The sequence below is a fragment of the Takifugu rubripes genome, chromosome 15 (genome assembly GCF_901000725.2).
Source record: "Takifugu rubripes chromosome 15, fTakRub1.2, whole genome shotgun sequence".
NCBI classification, from domain to species: Eukaryota; Metazoa; Chordata; class Actinopteri; order Tetraodontiformes; family Tetraodontidae; genus Takifugu; species Takifugu rubripes.
Genome location: NC_042299.1, coordinates 3,218,963 through 3,243,245, shown reverse-complemented (window position 1 = coordinate 3,243,245; position 24,283 = coordinate 3,218,963). Strand labels below are relative to the sequence as shown.

The 24,283-nt window shown below is 40.2% G+C and overlaps 1 protein-coding gene across 2 annotated transcripts; it reads right to left on the bottom strand.

Moving 5' to 3' along the window:
• Positions 1-206: 206 nt before the first annotated feature.
• cltca (clathrin, heavy chain a (Hc)) lies at positions 207-22,059 on the bottom strand. Of its 2 annotated transcripts, XM_011611052.2 has the most exons (31): positions 21,733-22,059; positions 17,141-17,348; positions 16,816-16,818; positions 14,443-14,711; positions 14,138-14,299; positions 13,888-14,001; positions 12,609-12,782; positions 9,998-10,195; positions 9,645-9,845; positions 9,302-9,454; positions 9,067-9,189; positions 8,479-8,616; positions 8,223-8,387; positions 7,944-8,124; positions 7,231-7,394; positions 6,344-6,469; positions 6,111-6,253; positions 5,712-5,946; positions 5,490-5,612; positions 5,273-5,418; positions 5,014-5,197; positions 4,732-4,924; positions 4,036-4,193; positions 3,659-3,931; positions 3,252-3,569; positions 2,920-3,051; positions 2,703-2,813; positions 2,399-2,569; positions 2,099-2,320; positions 1,854-1,929; positions 207-1,384 (listed from the first exon to the last, which is right to left on the bottom strand). In XM_011611052.2, exons 1-31 carry the CDS (start codon positions 21,772-21,774, stop codon positions 1,251-1,253), a joined length of 5,040 nt encoding a protein of 1,679 aa, XP_011609354.2. In that variant the 5' UTR covers positions 21,775-22,059; the 3' UTR covers positions 207-1,250. The 2 variants fall into 2 exon arrangements, with proteins under 2 accessions (XP_011609354.2, XP_003970777.2); XM_003970728.3 differs by lacking the exon at positions 16,816-16,818.
• Positions 22,060-24,283: the final 2,224 nt, after the last annotated feature.

Genomic DNA, 24,283 nt, shown 5'->3' with positions numbered 1-24,283 from the left:
TAAATAAATGGGGAGCGTTTATGATAGAGTTGGATTATGACATCTATACATGAAAATGACATTTTACCTCTACCTTGGTTAATCCAACCGTCATTAGGGGACCAACATTATTGGTCTTTCCAATAATTCAGTGGCAACATTCAGCTGTTCATATTCATTAAATTCATGGGGTAATTGTGGAGTATACAAGAAGCACAAACACTAGCTTTTTCTTGATAAACAAGAAAACTTTATTTTTTTAAAGTGAAAAACAAAACTGCTGTTTCATTCATTATAATCATGTTTATGCACAATCAAGGGTTGTAAGTGCACAATTTCAATCTAAATTTAGGTAAGAATATAAGTTCAAAGGAGTTAATGACTGATTTTCTGTATACACTCAAGCCTTTGATAAAAAACATTCAAATACCAGGAGCCCTGTCACTTTGCTGAAGAGCATGAACGGGTCAAATGAAACGTTTTAAAGGCCACACTCAACAGAACATGAGGAGAGAAAGTTAGAAAAGCATCTCCTGAACTCACAGTGACAGCGACCTAAAGTTAACTCAGAATAAACAAACTACAGAGGGTCAAATGCACAATCCACACTGCCTTAAATCAGAGGGAAATATTGTCAGAATACAAATTTGGGGGATTTCTGCATAGGCTTCCCTGGAAAGAATCTACTTTTAATGTAAATCACACATTAAGAACTATGTTTGGGTTATTATACATGGAGGCAACTTGTACAACTTAGTGTTTCAGGATTGTGGTCACATGGCAGTTTCATGTTGAAATATAGAACAACAGTATTTTATGTGAATATACAATAATTGCATTTTACATCTGGACAGAAAAAGCTGCTCACGCACGACAAGGTAAAGATTCTACATTAATTCTCTTACTACAGAGTGCAAATCAGATGCTTCACAACAGACCTTTAAACTGGAAAGGGAACTAGCTCTTCCCACAAGCCCTCTGTTGTACACGAACCACTTCCCATTCAAATAAAATAGACAAAAGCAAAATTATTGTATATAATACGGAATGTGAGAAAATCAAATTTCATGAAATCTTTTTTTTTTTCTGACAACAAAAAGAAATTCGAGTCCTTCATGACAGTTTAAAAAAATATGGGAATAAAAAAATAAATTGGTCTGCAATATCACCTGCTGCCCTGTAGAGGGCACTGAGAAAGAGAGACAGACTAGTCTGGTGAAGGACTGAGAGATGGAGGGATCGGAGCTCCAGCCTGATGGAAGGGGGGGTCTCTACATGCCATAGGTGAAACCGGGCTGAGGTGCTGGCTGAGTGTATCCTGCAGGTGCCTGGTAGCCATAGCCATAGGCTTGCTGAGGGGCCACAGGTACACTGGGACCTGCTGTCAGCATCAGCTGAGGTGTGCCTGTAAACAAACCCACATTAATCAGAATATTCACCCTCAGACATTAGCAGTTTCCTCAGTGATGTGTTTGGAAATGATGTCCTGAAAATATATATTACTTCTCATAACTAATCCAGTTCGTAAAATGCCTCATGATGATTTGTTCTCCAACCTCTTTGACACTTTTTGTCTAATGTAAGAACAGCTGCACTTTGTGCTTCTCATTTTTTATTCTGAACAATTTGCAACAAGAACGTTACTTGATGTTACTTGACCATCAGAACAAGCTGAAACTTGTTAAGTCGGTTATCTTCCTCTGTGTACCAGAGTATTACAAATTGGCCAATATTTTGTACCATGCTGTTGTTACCTTGGGCCCCAACGTGCCAGGTTTATCTTAGATGTATGCTAGCATTCACACAACACATGTACTACAACATGAAGCCAAAACAGCTGTGAGCTTAAGGCATCATTATTGGAAGGTTGGTACCATAAACAATGGGTTGCGTCTCTGTGGCCTGCTCTTCTTCTTTCCTCACGGACTCTGAGGATTCTAGTTTGTCTACCTGCAAGACAAAGATGAGAAAGGCCTTTGGTCCTTTTTCACAAAACCATGATTTATTAAGTATATTTGACACCACGTTTCTGATTTAATATTTACATTAAACTGCCAAAACAAACAGATGCAGTCCTTTTAAATCAGTCCACTCAACTCCACCTCAATAGCTGACCCACCTTGCTGAGGTACTCCCTCATGACCTGAATAAAATATGGCATTGAGAAGTCCATGATGTTGTGTCTCCAGGCCGTCTCCAAAACCACATCTGGGCGCAGCAGGTCATAGCAGGAAAACAAGCAAGCGGCAAAACATTCCTTCTTGTCCTCCTGCAGAAACCAAGATAACAGCTCCTCTGCCAGCTCAATGTCCTTGGATTCCGATGCATACTGCATGGCATCCTGCACAGACAGCAAAACATGGTTCAGGAAAGAGTGAAGACAGTTTAAACACCCACAGGCACAGGAAAGCTAAATGACCTTATAGAGCTTGTCTTTCTTGCAGAGCTCAACGCTCTGTTTCCAACGGTTGTTGCCCTTGAACAGGTAGGCAGCAATTCTCCTAAATTCAATCAGCTCGTGCTTCTCCAAGCGCTGCGCCAGTGAGATGTTGTCAAAGTTGTCATAGGCATCTATTGATGTCCTCAACGCCTGGGATGGAGGAGACACAAGAACATTCAGACTTAACATATAAATGATTGAAATAGACCGTCTGGTGGGTAAACATGTGTTCAGGTCATAGTGTGAAGGTCGAGACAGCGCATGACCTCAAAGACGACTTTACCTGATAATCCTCCTCGATGATGAAGAGGTTGTTAAGTGCTTCGTTGACCGATTTGTTGTTGTGGTTCTGGACTGACCGCAGGTAGGGTTTGACTAAGGGCAGCTGTTTCACCTGTAAACACACGTCCTCATTCACATCAAGCTTCCATATCTAATATCTTGGAATAATGAAAATTCACATTTACAACAACGCTCTAAAATAACAAATTAAAAGACACCTTGCTGAAGAAGTTGACAGCACGCGAGTGATCCAGTCGGGGAGACAGCACCATCAGTAAATCGTTCAGTAACAAAGGCTTGAACTCCAGATAGAACTGAACGGCTTTGTAGTACAACTCCACATTGGCCACCTGTGCACAGACAGCACACAACCGTTCCTTTAACACCACGAGGTGAGTAAACAGAGGTTAAATGAAAATACGCCACAATTTTAAAACGAGCCACAATGGGAATGACCAGTGACAGTAAGTGTCATATTGCTTTAAAATAGCCACATTAAAAAAAAACATTTTAATAACCCTGTCTCAAAAAAAAAAAAAAAAAAGTTCACCTTGGTAATTATATCTTTGAACTGCCCCTCCTTCCAGGCATCTGTCGGGTGGTTCATCATGGTTATGATCGCGTTATCATACTCTTCATACTTGTCATAGAGGAAGACCAGCTCGGCCCACAGGTGAGCCTGCTCAGCTGCTCTCAGGACTTTGGGAATATTAACTCTTGACCAGAAGAGCTCCAGGTGTTCCCTCATCTTCTGGGGTTTGAACTTTGAGTAAAGGATCGCGAGCTCTGTGAACATGCCCATGTGAGCACGCTCCAGGCCCAGAGCCGCCTCCAGCATGGTGATCAACTCCTCAAAGTAACCACGATCCTAACAACAAGCAAAATAATCAAATCTCAGCCACATCAAAATAAGACATCGGGTGTCAAAGAGAAACCTAAAGATTTTTATTTCCCTACCTGGTAGTAGTTGATGAGCTCTTCCAGTTCATCAGCATGCACCACGATGTGAAGACCACACATTTGGGCCAATCGGAATTCTTTCCCATCTACACACGCAAAGCACACTTCTTTCCAGGTACGGGTGCTGTTCGCCTTGCGGGCGCCATCCACAGCAGCCTGGTACTCCCCGAGGTGAACCAGTGTCGATGCCAGACGCCCAAAGTTGGAGACGTTGTTGTATAGCAGCTTGGCGGCTTCATACATTTTCTCATCGTAGCAGCGGTCACCAACCTATATATAATTTTAATTCACACATTTAACAAAGACTCCATTAATAATAGTAATGTTGCTAGAACTCGATTTTCTTGCTCGTGGTTGTGTAATGGTGGCTGAACCTGCTGGATGTGAGCGTTGTTAGGCCCATTGATAAATTCCTCCAGTTCAGCCAGGCGATTTGTTTTGGCCAAGGCAAAGATGAGCTCCGTCTCAACGTAAGACTCACGGGCCTTCTTACGAGCCATCTGCAGGAACTTGACCAAGTCTTCCCAGTTACCTAAACAGAGACACAGGAGTGTGAAACTACATGCAGTATTCGCCTACTGCATCTACAGAATCTTGCTCAAGTGCACTTTGGTGTACAACACCACGTCTGGTTTGTTTGGTTCTATGTGCCGTGGCACCAACACAACTTGTGACCGTCAGAAATTTTAAATACCTACTGATTTGTTAAAAGAACAATCATTTGAACTCGACAGGGAAAAGCTGTCCGACCTGATCTTTTCTGGCTGCCTGTGAATCGGGCCAAGGTGCTATAAGCATTTATATTACGGTATGACGCCCATTAAATAGAATAATGAATTGGTATATACAAGTGAATAACCATTAAGAAGGATACTCCTGAGACAGTCATTACATGTAAAGCTTTTTACCAATACTTTACCATGTCTCAAAATATCTATTCCACCAGGTTTAGGCCCTGATCGATAACATTTGCTATGCATCAATGGCAAAGTGGAAGAGTAAAATCTCAGGTTAAAATGCCTGGGTCATCACTTAATTGCCTTTGGCTTTTATGTCAGCCAGCTACTTACCACTCCTGTCAGCAGCCTGTACCACCTCCATGTATGCAGAGGGGTCGTCAGCTTTTATGTAGGAGTCGATGGCCTCTTTAACCAGGTCCTTCTGCAGCTGAGCCTTAGCCAGCTGGCTCCACACAGCTGGTTCATTGCAGCGTTCCGCAAACTCATAGGCCCGGTCCAGGTTTCCAATATGCTCAATCAGCACCTACAGTTTAGAAAATAAAATGGAAAAAGTAAGAAACTGATCACGAAGGCTTAATAACGGGAAGTATAGCTAATTGGCTTATTACAGACCTGCACTGCAGAGGTGTTTACGTCAAACTTCTTGAATATGGCAAAGGCCTCCTCAAAGAGCTCATTGCTGATGGCGATGTTAGCAATATCAGGAGCATCGTAGTTGTCTAGCCTGCTGATGTATTCCATCACACGGGTACGATCAGCTTTAATTGCCGTCAGGATCAGCAGGTTCTGCAGATTTCTTCAAAGAGGGAAAACACAGACGTTATAATCGGCTCTTCACTGGAAAAATTATTCAATATCAACTGGTAAACACCTGTGTTCACTGAAGACAGAATTGTCCAACACAATCTTCTCCAGTAGCTCAATGAGCTCATTGGGCAAATCAGCAGTCATGAAGGCCTTGACTGTGACCGAGACCTCCTCTGGGTCCTGAGTTTCTGACAGGGCTGTCTGTACCACCTTAGAGCAAAGGCAAGAACCACGTAAGAGGCAGCAGGCAGATGTTTATCAAGGTGTTGTTTCTATATTACCTGGTCAATAAGTGGCCGCCTGAAGGGGTTGCTCTCCAGCAACACACTGGCCCAAAGCTCTGGATCTTTGCGCCGGACCAGGTAGCGAGACAAGCTCTTGAAAAGGGAGTTCTCATTGCATACCTGATGAAAACATACACCGAATAGAAAAGAAGAACATGGATGCGTAAAAGACATTCGGCTATACAAGTGACGCAGAAAGAAAATACGACACATCCTTACATTGATCAGCTCCTGGTCACACTGTCCCCTCTCATAGGCAACACAGGACAAATGGGGGTCTCTCTTCTCACAGTACTTTCCAACCACACGGCTGTCGTAAAATGGGTTCTCTCTCAGGAAACGTTCTGGGTTGTTGTTGCTGTCGATGTAGATCTTTGCCAGAGCATTATGCGTGGCGGGTTCTTCACAGCCTTCGTGGATACGTGACTCCAGCCAAGGCAGCAGAAGCTTCAGTCTGTCAAAGAAGAATTATGCCAGTGCTCTGTGACTGCTCATTCATAGAGTGATAGAGTGGAGTTGCTGCATGTTTCTATATGATGTACCGAACTTATTTTTTGGAGTTCTGTCTATGCAATCAAATCAATTTTCAAAAAAAATGGAGGTAGGATCATGCAGCACCTGTTCCTCTTTTCCACTTCAGCAACGAGTTCATCAGTTGAGAACTGGCCTCTGACTACCAGGATCAGGCTCTTGATGACATCCTCTGAGCAGTCTACATCCAACAGGCCACCAACCACAACAGGCAGACGGCTGGGGTTTACCTTTAGCACACATTTACAAAACCTAGTTAGACTGGTTATTAAAAGTTGCATTCAAAACAATGGGGGATTGTCTTCTTTTTTTTTTTTTACCTTCTGAACGTAGATCTCAATGTACTTCTGCAGATTGTTGCGGTACAGGTAGAGGACCAGGTCGTGGACAAAGTCAAATCGGTCACAGACGATGATCAGTGGCAGTTGGTCGGTGAGTTTAGCTTCCTAAATTTCACACAGAATAAGAGGCCATGTTAAGCAAAACAGAGGGAAAATTAAATTAAAAAAACCCTTTAAAACAATTGGTTCTCATGTTTGAATAGTTCTTACTCAAACAAACTGAAGTGAGTTTTCTTATTACACAGAATTACTTGTAGGTCACCACAAAACTGTTCAGACTACTGAGACCTCTGTATACTAATGAACTGGTATGATGAAACTCTGGAGGAATGTGTATTTTCTCAAAGTGGCTTGAACAAGAAATAAGCATCTTGTGTTATCGAAGAGCAAGCTACAACTAGAAGGGATGTGAGACCACTGTATGAAGGAACAACATCTTGTCTATTTCTGAATGGTTGTGACCCAGTGGGAATCGTGGTGTATAAACAAAGCTGTATATAAAAGCCACTGTCTGTCTTCTGGTTAAAACCTGGATGGAAAATATCTCAATTCAGGAAAGGGTGTGGAAGAAAATACTACTTTCTTGATGGTATTGTTTGCATCAATCCTAGCAAATGTCTTTAAAATGTCTAGTGCCAAACTATAGGACAAGGTCGGTGCGTGACGTAAAACTTTAACAGACAATAAATCCAGACCTCAGAGGCTTCAGTGGAAAGGGTTATTCTATTCCACAGACATAAAAAAAAACCTGCTGTCAGGCCTGCTTACAATTCATGCAGAGTTTTTGTGGATCATAAAATAAAAGAATTCATAAAAAGTAGGGGACAAGTTTACCATCACTTTGATTACTTTCTACACAATGTTACCTTGAGAAAGTTCTTGACACGCTCTGGGTCGTAGCAGTTACTCTCTCGACAGATTCGCTCCACCTCTTTGATCTGACCTGTCTTACAGGCAGCCTGAATGTATTTGAAGTGAACTTCAGGATCCTGGCTGAAGTTCACAATAGAGCCCAAAAAGTAGAACAGACCTGAGACACACAAACACACAGTAACTTATATAGATAGATGGCATTCACATTATAAACTACTTAAATGCAGTATTATCTTATTTGATGCAGGAAGCATGTTGATAATATAATCAGCTTAAAATATAAGTAATATAAAACTGTACTAATTCAAAAAAACTTAATTTTCAATACCTCGCAAATGGGACTAGGTATAGAAAGCAATAAAGAACAATAAATAACACTAAATAACAATAGAATGACTGCCAACAGAAATTTTCCTAACCACGCTCAGCACTTTGCAATGCATTATTCCAGCATTAGAGTAGCACAGCCAGATGAACGTGGCTAATTCACACCACTATGCACGGTAAGGATTTTACTACCCATCTTGCTGTGCAATTATACCTTTGACTCAAAACCACGTTTTGTAAAATGATGCATTCACTTTTGCCAAATCCAACTAATTGCAATAAATAGCCTTTTCATCATGGTTATCTCTAACATTTCCATTATCTATAAAAGCAAACAGCGTTTCATAAAAATGTTATATTCATGGAATTGGGAGCTCACCTTCAAAGCTCTTGAAGGATTCAAAAAGCTCAGTAAGCGCTTGTGTGGAGAGTTGTTCATGGTACTTAGAAGCCACCTGAACGCAGATCTGCAAGTTCTGCCGGATATTAGCCGACAACATGGCTCTAAGGCACTCCAAAGAGTCTTCCACCGACAGCGAGCCAAAAAAGTTCACCAACCACTGGAAGTAACGAAGACATATAGATGTAAACCATAGCAGAATAAACTTGAAAAGTTTGAAATTCAAGGAGAACATTCCCCCTCGCATGATACACCTACCTCTGGATTTAGTAGGTGTGTGTGCACCACAGCACGCTTAATGTCATAGAGGTCAGTGTAGTGCTCCAGTGCCCTCTGCAGGAGTCCAGCTTTCTCACACAACTGGGCGATGTGTGCTCGATCATAGTGAGTGAACATTTGGTTACCAAGGATAGCATCGGCAACCTGCACCCGCGACATGAAACAGAGAGCAAAAACTTGAACTTCTGCTTTCATCATTGGCTTCCTTCCTTTTTGAAGCTAAAATGTATCCCACCTGTGGAGCATGCATGAGGTTCATCTCCAGCAGACGAGTCTGCAGCGGTCCCTCTGAAGGCCGGTTGTTCTTCAAAGCATCCAAGAGGAAAGATGTGCACTGCTGGATCAGGTTGTATTCCATAAATACATCCACGATCTAAACATGATATGGAGAAACAAGTGAGAACTTTAAAGTGAAAGGAAGCTTGGTAGGTTTGAATATTTCAACAATGATTAACATGAAAAAGCTAAATTCTATGTCATTAAGAATTTCCAAACAATAAGATAATGAAAGAAGAAAGTTATTCCTGCATGAAATTGAAGGATATCCTTCCATTAAAATTAAGGAAAAGGCTCTTGTAATTTGTCATATTCTTAAAACTCTTGTTTCCTGCCAGCGCAGTATCCAGGAAGACATTGCCATATCAGCAGTTGCATGATTGACTGACCTTGCAGTGAGCAAAAAAATGTGCAAAGGAAGATTTGCACTGCTTTTTTACTCTTTATATTAGGATATCTGAGAATTGAATGTACATTTATGTCCATTTCTTTAATATACATACTACATTGATCAAATTAATACAAATATTTAAGTTTTCACGCTGACCTGTGTAATGTCAGCAAGTGGTTCTTCATCCTGCACCAGCATTTGAGCGAACTGCAAGCCTTGTTCTGGGTTGATCCTCATTACATTTCTGAGTAAAAAGATCCAGTCTGGAGTGTAGCCCACCTGTTGTGTTCATGTTTTGGAGTGGGAAAAGCAAATGTTTCAGGTTTCATTCACTTTGCTCGATCAACCATTAAAACCTTCATTTATAGAGAGTAGACACAAGCCATCATACCTTCTTGGCATACAGTACAATCTTGGGGAACTGACCAGTCTCTGCAAAACACTGGATTACTTTGTTGGGGACATTGGCTCTGAGGTAAACACTGAGGGCCAAGGTGGGATCCACTGCTTTCACTAGGTCACCCAGTTCCTCTGAGCATTCAAGCTGAAATGTAATGTAAAGGCCAATAAACACCATAAATAAAACATAAAATACAGATGTACTTACAAAGATCTTACTGTCTAGCACCACCCAAATGTTATTTCACATGGTATTTGCCTTTCCTCATGGTCTCATATTCACACTGTGTTTTCCCTTTTCCTGCATTAGAGGCAGAGTTGAAGATTTGCCATACCTTATCCTCCTTTAGCCACTTTTCAAGAAGCTGCTTCCGTCCTTGTTGGAGAACAGGCCTGCATAGCTCAAGGGACTCAAATTTGTTCAGCTGGCCCTGGTCCAACAAGATGCCAAAGTACTGCAGCAATGGGGAGGTCTGGCCAGGCTGAGTTGGAACACTCTGAAAACGGCGAATGGTGTCTGGGGTTCGCAGGATACCCTGAAGTGACAAAGGCGACAGAAGCTTAACAGAGTGATATATGGCAAAACATGTCTGTACAAGTAAATGGAACATTTGAAAAATTCCCATGTATCGTAGCGGCCAGATTGTCCTACAGCGCTCCACTGGCTCCATGCTAACCAAACGCCTACCTTTGGTGCATTTGCAGCAACTTTTGCAGCTTCTGAGTAGTTTCCAGCAGCAAACAGGTTGTTGAACTTGCGTGCAAAGAGCTCTTCGGCTCCAGCAAGGTTGTTGCGGACAGCCAAGCGAAGAGCCAGATCTGGATTCTGTAGCACATTTGTAATGTACGGGATGATGTTTTCCTCTTCCACACAGACCGAGAGGACCTATATGACACAGAAAGGCATTGTTGCAGTAAAGTGAATTACACATCATGCTCAGATACAGTTTTTCATTATAAACAACTCATTAAAATATTGCCCTAATATTCTAAATGCTTGTTTGCTATGACCTTCAGAGAGACAAATATTATTCACCAGAACTTGTGGTTTAGTTTCTGCATTAAATCACTTTCGAGGCAGGCACAAAGATTATATTATTATTACCAAGTCAACTACTTATTTCGTTTCCATTTGTGGAACTGCAGCTTGAAAAAGGAACATTTTGGCAAGCTGGAATTTATCATAGATGATTCAGCTTTGTTTCAATTTAAAGTTTAGCAACAGCACTTATCTTGGTTACATGGATTTTAACAAAAGCAGCTTACACGGACTAACAAAAAAAACCTTTGAAACAAAAGGAACCACTTAAAGACATTTTTATTGTACCATGAATATCATATTTGATTACAATCTGACAAAAGCAAGAGCAAGAGTTATTTGCAGGTTATTTTAAGTGTGTGAATTCAGTAAAGAGCACCTGTTCAAGTAAAAAGTTTGGAGCCCATTCCTTGTTAAAACCCAATGTCAGAAATAAGCATATCCAGCAAACACAGAATGTAAGCAGAGGCACTGCTGTTGAAGTTCATTCATTGTTGCCTGACCATGATCAGTGACTGCTTAATGCAAAATAGGATCAGTGGCTCAGTGTAGCACCTGTTGACAGGAGGAGGCAATAAAGAAAGAACTAGTGTTGGATACTCTATCCAAGCCCAGCAGAACACCGCCCTGGCTTTAAACATAGATGAATGGAACTTATTCTTGGAACTTATTCTTCCTGCTCAAGCTGTACTTGCTATATCATGGGAAATTACCATTACCCTTCAATGAATTAAAAATGTCACATGTGTTTTAACGTGTAGATCTGCTTCTCGAAAAGAGCGACTGCAATCGTCAATAACAAGGAAACAGAGCCTCAGTTGAGACATGAGCTGTTGTATTAAGTGACACTTTGGCCATGGATCACATGAGTAGTTGGGCCGCACCTGCATAGAATGGAACAACTTTTCTATTGCTTTGCTAATGACATGGAAGATAAGATAGAATTTGCGACTACCGGTAAATAAGAGAACAGACACAAAGAGCCTTGAGTCTGCAAAGCTGTTGTAGCTTGTAGCTTGTTGTTGTCTTAGATCACATGCTAATGTGAGGCCTTTCCCCATCTTGCAGTGTTGTAATATGTTCACTGTATCAATCTTCATGTCATTACATGTTGTCTTTGACCAAAGACAGCAAAAGACTCTAATGGTAAACCCACAAGTCTTCAATTATGCAGTATTTGGTTCCCAACAGTATTGTTAACAAACCCAATCTTGGGTCACTAAGGAGGCAAGACAGCGGATCGCTGGACTATGCCTTTGCGTATGCAATTCTGTGGCCTGGCAAAGAGTAAAACCCATCACTGTCTCAGATCAGCTTTCCTCTCTGCACTTAATTATTCATATGGTGTGGGCTGGTTAGAAAATTATTCATCAGCTTCCTGGATTAAGTTCTCCTTGCTAGTTTATCTTTACAAACACGAAGACAGGGGTGCTCATTACGTCGATCGCGATCTACCGGTCGATCGGGGAGGTAGTACATGTCGATCGCGGCGTGACATTAAAAAATATCAGCCTATCATTCATCCTGTCACTTGATTGATATACAGGGCAGCCAGTTAGATGACAACTGAATTTTGACCTTTAGGTCACCGCTCGTGCGCAAACAACGGCCTAAGCTATTCAGCAAATTACCTCTGATTTTAAGCCATCGCTAAAGCTTATGGTCATCAAAATGAATGAGGGAGCGGGACCAAGTAAGAAGATAAAAACATATCACTTTCATACAGAATGGGAGGTGGACTTTTTTTTTTTCACGATGTCAATCTAAATCAATTCAGTGCAAGTCATCAAAGTAAACTCAGGCAATTACAAAAAATGTTAATAGTTAATTATTATGCGTGTTTTGCAATATTGGCTCATTTGGTTATGCAAGGTACATCAACATACATTGTACATACAAAGAATCCTCAATACATATGAAAATAATTAGATGTTTTGCATTTTTGCGGTTGGTAGATCATTTTGTAAGTAGCTCGCATGCTGAAAAAGTGTGAACACCCCTGCACTAAGACAACTGTGTGTGCTTTTGTATCTACACATCAGACCATTTTGTAATACTGAATGGAAAACTTGTATGATGATGATGATGATAGTCATTATACTAGATTTTCCCCACTGTTCTTTGACAATATTACTGGACATTGTGGCTGCTAATGTGAAAATAGGTGGTAAGATACTGTTAAGAAATGGTTTGTGACTTTATAGTTAAACTATATTTCAGAAAATTTAGCCATTTAGGAAGCGCATCGGTTAGGTCTTACCTGCCCCTTCCTGTTCACTCCGATGATGCCTGACGTGGCCTCATGTGGTGCAGTGACAAAGATGGTCTCCCCACTGATGCGGTTCATGTAGATGCAGGTGCCCGTCTCCAGGTCATACAAGTGAATGTACCCATATTTGGTAATAAGGAAAACAACATTGTGCTTGGCGCTCACCTGACAAAAATAGATATATAAGTTATATGGAGTGTATGATACCTCCGTCTTTTTCTCTAGACAGACAGACAACAGATTACCGTAATTTCCGGACTATAGGCCGCTACTTTTTCCCTACACTTTAAACACTGCGGCTTATTTATGTTTTTTTCGTGGCACACTATCACAACTATTGTGAATCAGTCATTTTTACTAACCCTCATCAACAAGGAAAGTACTAGAAGAAAAGCATATGATGCGACTTTTAAGTTAAAAGCGATCACTCTGGCGGTTAAGGAAGGAAATCCAGCTGCCGCGCGTAATCTTGGCATACATTACGGTAATCAATGGCGAGAAGGTGGAGACGCCAGCATGAAGAACTGATCCAAAGCAAAAAGACAAAAAAAGCTTTTAGACGTAAACATCGCAGGTGGCCCGAGCTTGAAAAACGTTCTGGAAGACTGGGTCAACACACAGAGAGCAGGCAGCCGCGGTGTTTCCGCTGTACAAATCAGACGGAAGGCAAAAGCAATCACCACCGTGATGAAAATAGAAGATTTAAGAGGTGGGCCATCATGGAGTTTTAGATTGTTCATTGTTTGAGTAAAAAAGCATAAACAACGTAATTTGTGTGTAGCTGATACAAACGTATATTTCAAGGTAGCTGCATTACAGACACAGAAGGAAAAAAGCATTTACCGGTACAATATATTTATGTTGCTAAGAAGATTAAATTAAGAGAAAAGTTAAAAAATCCTGACGTGATGAAAATTGGATTTAAGGTCTCTGTATAAACATACAAGTGAAAAGAGTGGCTGTTGTTTCTTACCTGTCTGTCACTCGTCAGTGACTCGTCTCTTACGGGAATAAAAACATATACCGGTACTGAATGTTTTCGATCTAATTTTTCCATATTACTACGTGGGATACCTGTGGCTTATAATCCGTTGCGGCTTGTTTAAGTACAAAATTGATTTTCTTTCAAAAATTAGATTACGGTTCTTATAATCAGGTGTGCTCTATAGTTCGGAAATTACGGTACATAATTTGAACATGTGATGTGTTCAAATCAATTCAACTTGATTTACTGAAAATGGAGCAGCCCAATTATGGGCCAAGTCCGCACCTGCATGGCCACAGGGAAATCATTCTGGGCTTCTGGAGGGAAGAACACGTCCACTGCTTTCTTTGGAAATGGCTGATTGCCAGTTGGTGGTGTCCCCACTTCGATGATGTGCAACTGTTGAGATACAGATTACTGGGATAAATAGCAGGACACACAGAAAGATCAAATCATCGCTACAAAGGGAAAAGAATGTTAACAAAATAGGAAAAAATAGAAAGAAAACAAGTGATATTAATAATATTTTAACAACCTTCCCTCCAGCCTGGCCTCTGACGGCGAAGCAGAACAGGGTTGACTCCTCAGAATTTCCCTCCATCTTGAACTGGGCAAAACCTGCAGCATGGCCCTCAATAGGCTGAGAGACCTTTCGGTCAACCGAGTAGAGCTGCATGGCACCTACTACCCGATTTTGCTAAAAAGCACATTATGATACATGTTAAACTGGGTCCCCTTAGTCAAGCTAAAATAATGATGCTGAACTAGTGATTTTGCAACAGTGCGAACAACTCTGTTATGTACAGCTATGCGTTGTTAGCAGACAACACAGCAAATCACCTGGGCTGAGATGCCAATGAGCAGAAGCCATTTCTGTTTGGCATCTGTGCGGTAGTTGATGATCTGACATCCTGCCAGGCTGGAATGGCGGTCAAAGACTTTTACAGGTTGTGAGTCTCCCTCCATACTCCAGTGGTACACAGCATTGTCAGTCACAAGTGCAACAGTGTTCAGGGAGATCCACTTCCAGAAGGTAACATCATCTGTCATGGTATGCGCCTTCATCTTGCTCTTCATTTCAATGTTAAAAATCTGAAGAGTTTTGGCAGCTAGATGAAGTAAAGGAACAGGGAGCCAGTCCCAAAAACTGTTATAAGATACACATATTTAGCTCTGTGTGATAAGAAATTCAGTGACTGTTGTGTTGAAATGTTTGAAATGTTGGCATAAAGGTCATTAAGCAATCTCCTGAACTGGTTCAAATTTGACTAAATTAAGATTGGGATTATATTTCCCATGACGGGCTGGCTACTGTATTTATGGTGAGTTAAGCTAAAAATAAAGTTTCCTTTGCATTACCAGTTCAAGAAAAGGAATACTAGTAAAGGTAAACATGTGTAAAAGCTGAATAATAACCTTCTTTCCTATAAAGCACATGTAATCACAATTTAATTAAAGTAATGATACCCGACAAGGTCATCAAGCCCATGAAACAAACAGCCTTATCAAAAACAGGAAAGAGTCAATGGAAATAATCACTCACAAGGAGGGGAAACATCTGCATTAATGTCAAACACCACCATATCAAATAATGGTGAATTGTGACATATGTACAGACAAGGTTACAGAGGAAGGACACACAAGCAATTAAAATATAACAACACTTGATTTCAATAATCATTACAAACTACCTACATTTAGTGTAAAAGAAATGATTGCCATTTATTGATAACGTCAGAAACCAAATGTTCAAACTATTTACTCACCTGCATGTTTTGTGTTTATGAGTTAGGTTTCATTTAGTGAGCTCAAGCTTTATTATGAAGCAATGTGACTATTTTTGGTCATGATTCAATACTCAACACGATCAAAAAAACAATGACAGAGTACAATTAGCAGCGTGGGAGACGACCCACTGAGAGAAGCAGCCAAATTTAAAGAGCAAGCAAAGAGGAATCTGATTGACTTGTGATTAGGTGTTGAGGCACAACTTGCCTTTCAGTCATGGTTACAAGAACAAAGCAACTAAATTACGCCGCCTTGGCTCAAAAACATCCCGAGAAGCATATTACAGTTGAAAGAAGAGCGAGGGAGAGTCTGCTGTGGTCGATAAAGATAAGCGTTACCTCAGCCTTACTAACGTTGTACAACCCAGGTCGAATTAAATGAGAAGGAAAAGCAACCGTGCATGATCAACTGGTCCTGACCCAACACACGCCTCAGATCTGCTGCTTTGTGAGTGGCTTTTGAAATCCTTCTTGATGTTTCTATGATGCCTAATAATGAAAACTACCGCGTGTCCATGAAAAGAGATGATGACTTAAACAGGTAAACTGATCATGGGACGACGCTTGTACTGACATTATACTACATTATATTGTGCTTCTCCAAATTTTATAAGGAATCTGCAGAAGAAAAAAAAACTTTCCTGCAGCTCAACAGATATGATTGGTCCTTTTCTTCACTACAAATATTGAGGAATAAACAGACCAACTCAGGAAACTCAAGCCTTTGTGGCAGCATCAGAAAGATGGCTACAGCACTGTGGACATGGTTGTAATCTGATCTACAAAGCAATATGGCAGATAGGCAACTACCCAATATGTGACTCTTACGCACATATACTGAGAGGATTATGGGCTTCATTTCCCGCTTAAGTTAGTAAGTTGATGCAGTTCAGCACGAGGATAAAGTTGCATTGTTTTAATGTGGGTGGAGTTTTTGTGGTTTTTTTTTTTTTTTTTATTCAGCCCCATGTGTCTATAGCACTCTTGTCTCTCTCTCTAACTCTCTGGTTCTACAAACCCCAAGAATTGCCGGCTACGACGTGTAAAAAACATTATAGACATAAGAACCCTTTACAAGCCTGCGTAAAATAGCACCAATATTCCCATAAACGACTTACACCATGTTGAATAAAACATTGATGTCAAATGGAAACTGAAGACAAATATGAAATTAAAATGAAATAATTCCAGGATATCACCACATGTAAAACAGATTCTAAATCACTTAAAAATGTAATAATGTTGGAATGCCAGCAAGCTATTAGGCTGTGAAAGTTCAATCCTGTTTACAAAGAAATGCTGTCAAGATGACATCACTAATAGAAAATTAAGACCCCATGCATTCCTTAGATAACTTATTACAATACATTTTTATCTTGAAAACAGGATTTTACTTTCACAACAAAGTAGTTAAATTTCAACTCACCGTCTGCAAACACATAAGAAAGCCATAAAGAAAAGTAAAACATAGAAAAGACAAAAACAAAAACAACAAAAAGTCAAAGCAGTCATGGATCCTGCTAAACAAAATAATTAAAAATGTTCCAATTTTTAATATTTACAGGACAAATGGACAAGTAACTTAACAGACAACTTAAGTAGCTGGATGTTTAAGGATATAAACAGATGGAAATAATCTAAACAATATCCAAAAGTGGGTTACTTTAAGGTGGCATATTTGTCCATTTATTAGGGTTGATCTAAACACAGAAATGTAGACACATGCATCAAGATTGATGGTATTTCTTTACCTTTGAGCGCTATGACCTTGCTGGCTGGATTCATGATGGCGCTGTCAGCCGAGATGGGCCTGCGGATGGGAGTATTGGGGTCCGCCATGTCGATGATGACCACCTGAGTCTGCTCGCCCACCTTCTCACGGATGCAGATGAATTTATCCGACTCCATAGTTAAGGTGCTAAAGCCAATGTTGGCTGGGTTAATCCCCAGGTTTTGAAGCTAAGACGCAAAATAGAAAGAGGGGCTTTTATTCAAATTGCAACAACAGACTCATAAAAAAATAAAATAAAACAGATGAGAAGTATATAGTGGTCTATCCACTGGTGCAACCTTTTCTTAAAAAAAAAGAGCTCAGGAAATAGACCAACCCTGCATTGAAAGTTCTCCACACCACAATACGGTCTGTTATATAAACTCCTTTGCTATGGAAACCCAACAGTAGAGAGAGTTCCATTTTCAGCTACAGTGAGCTCAATGAGGAGGAATTTAGTCAAAAGCAGGTCAAACCAGGAAGCCTAGATCCACTTTGGAAAACTCTTTATTTAGTGGAGGCTGTCCTGGTCTTACTACAGCTGCATTGAGCTGAACATTTGATGAGACTAATAGCCCAAAATCTGTCCCTGTCCAGCAAAACCAACCCAAAACATCTCAAGTCACCCAAACCCCAAATGTAAACTTTGCCTGAATGTGAATCAAAGTTATTTTAATGGTTCTAGTGACCCCATGTTAGCACTTAGCCTATCTAAATAAAAATAATATCTCTGAAACAAACAATGTTGTTAAACAGTTCAATTTTATGGAGAACTAGGAGAATCATTTTCAGGATGCCAAATGATCAGGTTAAACTAATCACTGATTCCAAGTTTGGGGTTTGTTGTGTTCACATTCTACTGCATATTAGCAAGTGGGAGCACTTTATAAAAAAGTAAAGTAAAACTTGTGTGTGTGTGTGTGTGTGTGTGTGTGTGTTCCATGTGGCTAAGAAATACAATGTGGTGCGTATTGTAAGGTAGAGGCAGAGAATCAAAACTACTGGGTTTGGAGCATCCTTTCCATTTTTAAAACCCCCTTAGGCTGACCAGGACACACCAACACTACCTGACCGGCCTGTCTGCTGAAATGCCGGAGAAAAGTGCTGTTTGGGTGCAAACGGCATAAAAAATAACTATTAATGAGTCTGTGGGCAAAAAAAAAAAAAAAAAAAAAGAGTCAATGAACAGTTTTGGGGCTTAACCAAGTTCAAAAGGAAACCAAAAAGCTAACACCAGTGTGAAATCAAGGGAACACTGATGACTAAAGACAAAAACTGACTTCCTGAACAATTCTCCCCAATGGTGCTCACTGTTAATTTAACCTGCACATACTTCCTTAGGAGGAAAGCTGCATCTTGTTCAGCAGAAAAAGAGCATCCATTCATACATGTAAGGTTGACAGCAGGGTGGGGAAGGATGTGCGGGGCAATGTGCTGAGGCTTGCAACATGCTGCCACGCTCCACAACAGGAAATCAAAGACTATTGTCTAGCAGGACTGAAACAACAGGCCTGCCCAGTTCTGCCTCCTCCACCAGCATGTGACACTCGTGGTGACATGTGACTCGTCCCAGAGAGCGCAGAGGGTGAGGCGTTTGAAGGAGGAATGTTTCTGGACCCAATCCAGGTCTACTACAGGCATGTCGTGCTGATGGTTCTGGGACACTTTCTAGTGGGGAACAAATGCAGGCACTTTTTTTTTTTATATCTATACAATGCTGGAGAATGTCATGTTCAGCATTTCATACAATATCAGCAGACAGTTGCCTCCACAGGTCAAAGTGCAGCCACCAACACACACACGGGGCTAAACGCAACTAACATGGAGTCAATCAATATTAACGGGTAATGCAATAAGTGTCGGTTTCCAGGAAATCATTTTTAAACAACCAGAAACAATCTTGGCTAATAATACTGTCTATTTTATGGGTAAACTGGGTTCTACAGGTTAAACAAAACACACATTTTCTCTAAACGTTCTTATAAAACCAACAGTCTGATACAACAATCCACAAAGCAAATCAAAAGGCAACAATAGGAGCTCTTGATCTACGGGGTGGGATTTTTGTGGAGGATTGACTAAAACAAGAGTGCTATTTTGTGTGTTACTGGCAGCCGACGTGCTGACGGGGTCATGGCCATGCAGCGCCAAGGCGGAGCAGCCGGGCAGAAGTAAGAGGTGCTCGCAGAAAAGAAGAAAATACGTTTCTCTTGTCCGTATGGTCGAATGGCTGCAATTCTTGCTTCATCACTCAGTGACACCGGTTAGAATCCAATCGGTTGTTTCACGGTCATCCGTGCAGGTCTGAGGTAAACTAGACCCCTGCCAGGCCTCCAGCGCTGCACGTCTCATGCACAGCACACCCATTATTGGCTACTTTCACAGCACAAACCACTCGTACATGAAGTAATCAACAACAGTTGGTTACAATAACTTCAGAAGAATAAGTTTGAGGTAGTTTTAACACCCTGTTTAATTCCACCACTCAAAATAAAAGAAGAAAAATGAGCATTAAAAAGGCAGGACGCAACATATTGCATGTGATGTGTTTGAAAATATGGCCTTACTGCCATTTTATTTGAAAAAGCAATGACACTTTTCTAAGATTTTACCCAATACTATATAAATGGATAATGTATAAAAGCGCAAGCTGTGCAACTTAACAGGAAGAGCACGAAGAGACTTGCTGAGAGAAGAGTGCTGATGCAGGAAGAACACAAATCGAGGGGAGAGTAACCACTGATAAATGTTCACTTTGATTAGTTTACAGTTGGTTTTACAAATGCCAAAGTAGTAACAGAACAAGGTCTATAAAAACTTTAACAGATCAGACCTTGTGGTCTACTTCCAATCCTTTTATGAATCCGTAAGGTGCTTAAAGCCGTGCCAATTCACTTGTTACCATTTTCCTCAGCCATTTTCAGCCACTTCTGAAACTGATAAAATATCTCCACAACTACAAAAGAAACAACACTTCAGTCACACTTTGACAGCTCAGGTCTGTGATTTAAACTTGTAAACACAAAGTTACTGCATAAATAAACTCAATGAATGGATTAGAATATAAGTTTGATTTTAATGCAGACTACTTTGTGCACTGTAAAACCATAACAGAGGGGCCAAAGTCTTAAATAACTTCACTCTAACTGTAGAAACAAATGACCTCTGCATACCTGGTGAATTTTACTCCTCATCATCTTATATATTAATAATCAACTGCTGTTGTGAATGAAAATAACACTGCAGAGTTTGGGTTGCACTGTAAAAATGGCCAAGAAGGATCTTATTATAAATAACGGCCATTAATTCTGAGTCTGTGACCACTGTTCAACTTATTTGGAATAAAAGTATATTCAAAGTGGCCTTTCTAATGAGATCTGTGCATCATGGTGAGGATATGCATCAGGGAGTGATAAAAATCACAAAGACTGAATGATAATAAAATCTGTGCAGATGATGATGTCCCACATGTCTTCAGGGATCCCAGCAACACCAATAATGTGTGCGACCTTATTGTAATAAGACATTTGGATGTGCTTATGTCATACTGGAAAAGTCAGTGAAATAGCCTGCTAATCTACAAATGTGACTTAAGTGTGCATGTCAATGTAGCAACAGAGAAAACATCTACAAAAGTTAATTAATCAAAAGTATTAAAGGAATTTGCATGCATAGTCTCATCACACGCATCTCAAAGCAGCTTTACCATCATTATTAGTTAGAAAAAGGGACATAAATAAATTTATATTTCCTGTCAGCTGTAACTGCTTAAATTGCCGAAATTCTGAATTCAAGCTAATTCATCTAACCTGAATTCAATTCAGGTTAGATAAGCAAACATCCAGCTAATTCGAAGGTGCGGTGACTGGAACCACTGTACATGATCACTAAATCAAGAAGCGTTACAGAAATGTACAACTTTTTCCCAGTATCACTGAAAAAGAACAAAAATCAAAAGTCGCGTAAGTCATTAAACACGGTGAACAGCAGCTAGTCGAGCTCGGTCGTCACGTGACAAATTCAACCATCAGCTCTGACGTCCTCCTTTGATCTAACTAAACCTAAGAATGATCAAATTACATCGAAGTTAGGGGGAAAATGTATACACTAACTTCATTTTCTCCAAACGCTGTAAATATTAATAGTAATTCCCACAGAAAACCACAATGTAACAATGAAGAGCAATGAATGACAAAAAAAATGAATGACTATCAAAGCTATAGTTGGAGAACCGTGAATAACACGAAAAATCAAATCTCGGAGAGTGTCTTTTTAAAACATTAGTATATGTTAAGAAAAGGCTTCGGTGGCATAACAGCAGCATAAACAAATACGGTATCCGTTAATGTGCTGCGGACTTTCGCCATTTATGTCACGAACTCAGGTGGCTAGCTGCTAGCTAGATGCTAACTAAAGATAAACGTCATCCACCCTGTCAAGCTAGTTAGCATAGCTCCCAAAGGCTAATATAGCTACTCAGAAATCCTTTACACCGAGGGACCTTGGTGATACATTCAATGCCCAGAACGGAAAAACTGGACCTAAAACCTCAACCAATCATTTAAAATGTACCTGCAGGTGCTCCTGAAAGCGAATAGGCAGGATCTGCGCCATGGCGGTTCCTCTCTCCTGTTCCTCTGGTCACTTCAAATGCTATCAAACTACTGCCTCTTCTCTCAGATCCTAGTCGGACAGCTGTGGGAACTCTAGACTTGGGCACAGGTGAATTAAGTATAAGCCTTAAATTTAATGTCCTGTCGGAGCGGTGGAACTTTCTTGATTTAACCCTAAGCTGTTTAGTGGTGGGCTCACCCCTGGCTATGGCTAACGACTTACTGCCACTACACCGACTCCCTGAACCTGCAATGGCGGTGGAGGTTGGACGGCAGAGAAAACATCCCGGAAATGGAACTCAACTCAATGAGGCGGATGAATACACAGCAACGGTTTTAAAAAGTGCGTAATGGCATTACTGGTGTTATTCTGCACGCAAATAGGGCAATGCGTTACGTTTTCTCTTTAATACAAACGAGCACCGGAGAATTTCGACGCAGAAATCCAGAATAATTAGTGTAAAAATGGAACTATTTGTTCCTAGCTGGCCTTAAATTTTTGCCACATCATTCGTCTTTGGAAACGTACGTCAGCCCTACGTGTTATACACTTGTTCCTTTCAGCCAATCAGGACGCTTTCATTACACTCGGACATTTAACATTTTGCGCTCAAATTTCAAAATTTTAAGATAAGTATATATTTATCCTCACAGCCAGGATTACATTACTTTTTTGGACAAAGTTCTATGATTGTAAAATGTATTACCCATATAGATCCATAATATTGTCCTACTTTAAAGGGATGAATGCTTACAAATAATAACTCTCATGATTCCGACCGTTGCTGTCACTTAAATTTCCTTTTCACTGAGTCCAAGGTTGTTCCATTTAATGTCGTTAAATGTATAAACTGAGAATAAAAAGTATTTTCATAAAGTATTCTCCTTACACCATAGTGAACCAACCTAAAATAACTCGGTATTACTCTTGTGGCTGTAGTTGATAATGCCATCTTTATAATCTGTCAGCAATATTGTCCATTTGGCTCAGTTTTATGCAATATCTGTTGGGTAAGGTGTGCACCCAAGTTATCATTTCCCTTTTTTACATCCACAATTGGGGTTCGGTTGAGGATGTTACGTTATTACTCAATGTATGCTAGTGAAGCCTGGCTCAAATGAGCTGACCCTTTCCTGTTGTGATTCTGCAGAGTGAGCAATTATGATTCCATAGGAATGTGGAAGTCTTATGTGCAAATTGCCCTTCAAGCACAGTGTGTATCTACTGCTCACTTAGACGAATGTTTGAGGGCAGTTTTGTCCCAAAAATGACAAAAAGCAAACACATCTGTAAAACACAGTCAAATTGAATGTCATAAGAAAGAATTAACTGAATTCAGTTAATTTAACTGAATTCATAATAAATTATATTCCACAAACACCTGATTTGTGATCCATTCATGTGTTTCACAGTATCTACTAAACAATAATTACATGTCAATATAAAATATAATATATTGCATACAAAGTGCCCGACTATACATTTAGAATTTTTAAATATAGGCTTCGTTAATAAAACAATCTGCACTTGAACACCCAGTGTATTTTAGTTCCTTATGATTTCAAAGTTAGTCCTGCTGATGACTTGTATAGGACCATATATGAATGAATGATAAAGAAGAACTGCATCCAGTTTTTTTTTTTTTTATATGCACACAGTTTTACAGTGGTAGTAGTAGAGTATGAACTAGACCAAACCATTCCTGTATGTTTGTTTGCTTAGCTATGGTTTTTGAGGCAGTGAGCAGAGTGGTTCTGTACTGAATAGACCATTCATTCTGCTGTTACCATGGCTTCACAGACTGAGGAAACACATGACACTGACACACAGAGAAGCCATGTGTGTCCTGATAAAAGGGTAGCCTTTGGACTCCGCAAGGATGCTACACAGGCATACTGAGGGTGAGATCACTCTCAGACTGTGCACAATGTAGGGCAGTGCAGCCAGTTCAGCTACAGTTCTACTTGACTCCTGCCCTTGCAACCTCTATACCATTATGTCCCCATCAGAGTTTAATACCCCCAAGCTCAATGATAAGGTCCACTGAAAGAAAGGTAGAAAGGCCTGGAATTGATGGAGATTTCACATGCATTGTGTTTCTTGCAAATGCATTGAAAATGTCTTCTTTTCCAATCCAAGTTTGTTTATATAGCACATTTAAAACAAGTCACACTTGACCAAAGTGCTACACAGAGAACAGAAGAACCATGACAAAGAATGACATGCAGATGGAAACTTTGTATTTGTCTATATTGAAAAACCATCATGGAAGTGGTGATGAAACTCAGCTCTAGAACTAGAATGAATTAAGGCCATGTGTCTCTTCTCAGTTTTCCCCATTAAATTCCCTCATTCTGATCGAGGGAAAGACTTAAAAACTGTCCTTACAAACATATTACAAATATACATTTGTCAGTTTATGATATGTAACAAGTCCAGATTCATTTTGTTACACACATTTTTCAGTGTGTGTCTTCATCAGCACACTTCTTGCAAGATGATTCATCAT

Bases quoted from the DNA above. Each gene is read 5' to 3' on its own strand.
- cltca (XM_011611052.2), bottom strand. From the start codon at position 21,774: ATGGCGCAGATCCTGCCTATTCGCTTTCAGGAGCACCTGCAG. The intron at 3,052-3,251 runs GTGAACTTTTTT...GTCTGTGCACAG, and splicing joins TCAAAGATATAATTACCAAG to GTGGCCAATGTGGAGTTGTA. The intron at 2,814-2,919 runs GTGTCTTTTAAT...GTGTGTTTACAG, and splicing joins CTGTCAACTTCTTCAGCAAG to GTGAAACAGCTGCCCTTAGT.